Raw genomic sequence first — 5678 nt, 5'->3', positions numbered from 1 at the left:
GATATATCTTCCTTATATATTTGCCCTACGATCGAGAGTTTAAGTTTATGTTAACAATAAAATGCAATAATTTCTTTTAGAAATTTTTAAATTGGTACGAATATTAGTCTTAGGAGCACAATTTGTGGTGTAGGATAGTCCGCCCCATCCGAGTTTGTGTTTTTGTTTTCCTTACAGTTTTTTATAGAAAAAATCCACATTCAAATCTCTAGATGACGTAGAGATCTATATGGGATTAAATTATTTTAAATATTTATTTCTATGATTTTTTATTTTTTCTCAAGCTATTAACAATAATTAAAAACAAAAACCTTTCCTCCTTTCACATTTAAGGCAAATAGTGACCATATTCCCAATTGTTAGTTGTTGCATCAGCATACGTTGGTAATGTTTTTGGGGTCTTGTACATGGATTTTGCAAAGGTTGTATAATCCTGTAAAGGAAAAAAACTGTTATAGGAGACCTGCCAAAGTTCTGTCTGAACCTACCTTATCCGCCTTCCTGCGACGTCCACCAATTTCATTGTAATCTGGTGGCTTATCATTGGAGGCATTTAAGCCATCATCGCTATTCAATGGTTGTTTTTCGGTAACCACAATCGGTGCGGTATAAGATTTCATGCCCAAGGTCATATTGATTGGTGGTGGTGGTTGATTTTGGATTCTCTCTTCGATTTCTTCCAATTGTTGCTAATGGTAACAATAATAATTATTAAACCAATAAATGAAAAATCGCATGAATCTTCAAAAAAGGTCTCTCCTCAATAAATCTAGATCTTAAAAAATAATTTTTAAACATCCACGCTTAATAGTAGACTTTGAGAAATAACTTTTACTAAACCCATGCTTAATAATAGACCTTGAAAATAATTTTTAAAAAATCCACACCTAATAGTATACTTTGAAAAAAATATATATTTTAAAAAGTACGCCTAAATTTTTTTTCAAAAATTCCACTCCCAAAAGTAGACTTTAAAACCAATAAGGAAAGTCGGACTGGGCCGACTATATGATACCCTTCACCACTTTGGGTATATTGTACATATGTATCCTAACAATTGCATGTCTATGTCCCCTCTTTCTCCAACCTATCCTAATTATAATTTTATTCGAGCAGATTTAGAGTCGTCTGCGTAACATGGGGAACACATTTATGGAAACGATTAATAGCAAAATTGATACACGCTATATGGTACGCCGCGTTGTTAAAAATATAATGTATATGTGGGAGCTATATCTAAATCTGAACCGATTTTCACAAAAATTAACACACATCTTTCTAGACTTAATTCAGTACTCTATGCCAAATTTTGTGCAAATCGAAGAATATAAAGGGACTTTGGTGCAAATTTTGTGCAAATCGAAGAACATAAAGGGACTTTGGTGCACTATTTACCTAAAATCGGACGAAAATATATATGAGAGCTATATCTAAATATCAACCGATTTTCACGAAATTTAAGACACATATTTCTAGACTTAATTCAGCACGGTATGCGAAATTTCGTGCAAATCAAAAGATAAATAGGGACTTTGGTACACCATTTACCTTAAATTGGACGAAAATATATATGGGAGCTATATCCAAATTTGAACCGATTTTCAGGAAACTTGACACATATCATTCTAGACCTAATTCTTTACGCTGTGCCAAATTTTGTGGAAATCGAATGATATATAGGGACTTTGGTACACCATTTACCTTAAATCGGACGAAAATATATATGGGAGTTATATCCAAATCTGAACCGATTTTCACGAAACTTGGCACACATCATTCTAGACCTAATTCATTACGCTGTACCAAATTTCGTGCAAATCGAAAGATATATAGAGACCGTTTGCATTAAATCGGACGAAAATATATATTGGAGCTATATCCTTGGGCCAAATAAGTGACCTATGCCAAATTTCATCCAATTCGGATTATAAATGCGACATGTACTTTGTTTACAATTTAACATCGACAGACGGACGGACGGACATGCATAAATCGACTTAGAAAGTGATTCTATGCATATTCTCAAAAGGAACCATGTGTCTATCTCGTTTCCATTTGCCTGTTACAAACATATGCACAAAGACATAATACCCTGTACCACAGAGTGGTGAAGGGTATAAATATTTGTTTTTAAAATCCTCGCCTAATAGTAGAAAAAGTATTTTTTAAAACATCCACGCCTAATGGTATGCATTGAAAAAAGTTATTAGAAAAGCACGCCTAAAAGTATACTTTGAAAATATTTTTTAAAAAATCCGCTCCTAAAAGTAGACCTTAAAAATATTTAAAAAAAATCTTCGCCTAATAGTAGACCATGAAAAATTATTTTTAAAACATCCGCGGCTAATGGTATATATTGGTGGAAAATATCAATACAAAATATACTCTCTCTAACTAATATATACTAGCTGCTTCAATGTTCTTACCCGATTCTTATAGACCATGCAACAGGCCCGCAGTGTAAAATAATAAATAATCTCCACACCCGACAGCAAAGAGAAACCCAAAAATAAACTGGCAATACCACCAAATGATACCAACAGATCAACCCAACCGAATAATACTTCACGTTTGTAACGGATAATGGGCCAGGTTAGAAATTCCACCAAGACCCCGGGGGCATCGGGACGTTCAATGCTGTAGATCACAAAAACAAAAAAACGAATTTAATATAACTCAAAATATATCCAAATTTATCACCCACTTTTTAATCAATTTCTCAATATTATAGACCGTTTTCGAACAGCTCAATTCGCATTGCATGCAATCCTTGATGTTCGTTATATTATTACGATATTCCGTTAGGCAATCCATATCGTTGAGGCCACACATTCTTACATTGACTTGGAAAGGACAAAAAATAAAAATTTTTAATTTTTGTAAAAAAGGGGAGAAATACCATAACTTACCGACCGGCTTATAGAACGGTGGCAAGCATTTACATAGCTTAATGGCCTTTTTCATACGGCACTCCTTCATGCACGACGAAAATGTGTACTCTTCGGGAAAATATGTCAGCTTGACTTCATCGTAAAAAATACATTTACGTTGCCTGGAAACAGAAATATGAGGGCAGAGAAATAATTAAGACTATTTGAATCGAATCGGACGAAATTATATATGTAGCTATATCTAAAACTGAATCAGATCTGACAAAACGTAATAGGCTCCTTCTAGGCTCAATCTGGTATGTTGTGTAAAATTTCGTCGTTATCGAACACCATTTAAGTCTTGGGTGAACCACTTACATCAAATCGATATGATCACTATATCTAAATCCAAACCGAACGAACATTATAGGCTCTATTTGTTATGCTATGCAACGTTTCGTCCTAATGTTACAAAATTTGGGTATTTGTTGGAGAATTTGTTTGAAATCCGACCAACATATATATAGGAGCTATATCTAAATCTGAACCGATTTAAACGGAACTTAATACATTTCATTTTAAATTCAAAGTGGTATTCTGTGTAAAATTTCGTTTCAATCGGACAAACGTTGGGTATTTGGCGCCACAATTCTCATATGTGAGCTGTATCTTAAACCGAACTGTGGGAGCTGTATCTAAATCTAAACCGATTTTCACGAAACTTAACACACATAATTCTAGATCTAATTCAGTACGCTATGCAAAATTTCGTGCAAATCGGAAGATACATAGGAACTTTGTTGCTCTATTGACATAAAATCGGTCGAAAATATATATGGGGGCTATATCAAAATCTGAACCGATTTTCAGTACGATGTGCTAAATTTCGTGCAAATCAAAAGATAAATAGATACTTTGGTGCACAATTTACCTTAAATCGGACGAAAATATATATGGGACCTATATCTAAATCTGAACCGATTTTCACGAAAATTAACACATAATTTGTCATTTCAATCGGACAAACTATGAGAATGTGGTGTACGATTTACATAAAATCGGACGAAAATATATGCGGTAGCTATATCTGGATCTGAACCGATTTTAAACTAAAATTAACACACGTCACTCCAGACTCAAATTGATACGATATGCTAAATATCGTCTTAATCGGACAAGCTTTTGGTGTTTCGTGTACGATTTACCTCATATCGGACGAAATTTTATATGGGAGCTATATCGAAATCTGAACCAATTTGAACAAAACTTTATACACGTAAGTCTAGATTCAATTGGGCACGCTGGGCAAAATTTCGTCCTAATAGGACAAACGTTGGGTAATTGGTGGACCATTTAAATAAAATCGGATGGAAATATATGGTTAGGTGGTTGAAAAGACACATGTCCAACATGAGAAGGACATACACTTAAGCCATATGAGGTCTGTTGTGCGCTATAGACGTGCGGAGAAAGTACAAATCAAGAATTAGTGAAAGTGTATATTAAAGAAAAAACACACACATTTGGGTTTGATTCCCTATGAATCTAGGAATTCCGTGTTTTTTGCGAACTCCTTCAGTCTTTTCCATTCACACCCCCTCAGATCGCTTAGTCCGTGAAGATTGTCATTTCCCAAGAATTGTCTCCGAAGGCATGTAAATGCTGGGCAATGGAATATGAAAAGTTCCAGCGTTTCACTGTCTTCCCCACACGCTCTGCACTCGTTACTTCCTTCGCATCCAATCTTGAGTAGCTGTGCCTTCAGGCCGAGGTGTCCCGTCAGAACACCCGCCCCGTCACTTGGGTCGTCCCATAAGATTTTGGTGATTTTTCCTGTCCCCTCATTATACCAAAGGGTTTTGTGGGTCTCATGTGTCTATTCCCTCATTTCTTGGCGTGTTTCGCTAAAGGGTTTTGCGGTATACACCTCTATTGTGGGTAGTGCAATGGCACTCCTTGTTAGTTGATTTGCTATCACGTTGCCTATGAATCCTTGGGGAACCGGTACCCATATAATTCGTACAGCTTTTTAGGGCGTCTAACACCATTGACTTGTCAATAATTGGTTCATCTGATCTTTCTTCCCTATCTGTCATGACATCGTTCAATGTCGATGTGTTCGATGGGAAGTGAGCATTGATTAGGAACCTTAGTGTTACCTCGATTGTTTCTATTCTATTACCCTCGCCGTCTACGATAGTTTCGGGTTGGGTGTGGGTCTTGGATAGAAATTTCTTGATTTTTGAAACGTCGTTGACGCTATCTACCTGTTCGCAGAATAGCTTCCAGGAGTTGCGTTTGGCGGTTCTTGTTAATTTATTGTATTCTTTCGTTTATCTGGAAGTTATCCAGAATACTGCGAATTTTTTTCGGTTCGCTCTGTTGTAAAGCCTTCGGACCTCTCTTATTTTGTTCCGAATCTCCCCTGTCATCCAGGGGTTTTCAAAGGCAGATCTCCTTTCTCGAAGAGGACAACTTTCTTCGAAAGACTTTACAATTACTTCCGTTAATTTGTTGATGTTCCTGTATATGTCATTCGTGTCTAGACATTCATAGTTTGGTTGCCCTAAACCCTCTTTTACTAGTCTCCCGAACTTTATCCAGTTAGTTTTGAACTTGTTACGGAAGTGTATGGGTTTCGGCGCTGGCCGTAGGATTTTGAACATAATATATTTGTGGTCAGAAAAGGAGTACTCTTTTGAGACTCTCCACTCCTGTAAATGTTACCACTCCCCTGTTTCAGTACAGTGGCGTCCGATGTTGACAACTCTGGGGAGAAGAGAAAGCATCAATTTTTTATGACATATT

The 5678-nt window shown here is 36.1% G+C and overlaps 1 protein-coding gene across 1 annotated transcript; it reads right to left on the bottom strand.

Annotated features, from left to right (window-relative positions):
* Window positions 1-328: 328 nt before the first annotated feature.
* On the bottom strand, window positions 329-5137 carry LOC133336490 (pickpocket protein 28-like; the record flags this gene model as incomplete). The annotated part of the gene is made up of 6 exons (XM_061544789.1): window positions 329-433; window positions 489-689; window positions 2427-2637; window positions 2705-2843; window positions 2910-3052; window positions 4914-5137. Coding segments are annotated over 6 exons (1023 nt in total), but the record flags the coding sequence as incomplete, so codon positions are not given.
* Between the last annotated feature and the right edge of the window lie 541 nt (window positions 5138-5678).

The sequence above is a fragment of the Musca vetustissima genome, unplaced genomic scaffold (genome assembly GCF_032173495.1).
Source record: "Musca vetustissima isolate MV318-11 ecotype Yass unplaced genomic scaffold, APGP_CSIRO_Mvet_v1 utg218199, whole genome shotgun sequence".
In the NCBI taxonomy this organism is placed as follows: Eukaryota; Metazoa; Arthropoda; class Insecta; order Diptera; family Muscidae; genus Musca; species Musca vetustissima.
The sequence above is the reverse complement of the archived record's forward strand: the minus strand, read 5'-3'. Positions and strand labels throughout refer to the sequence as shown.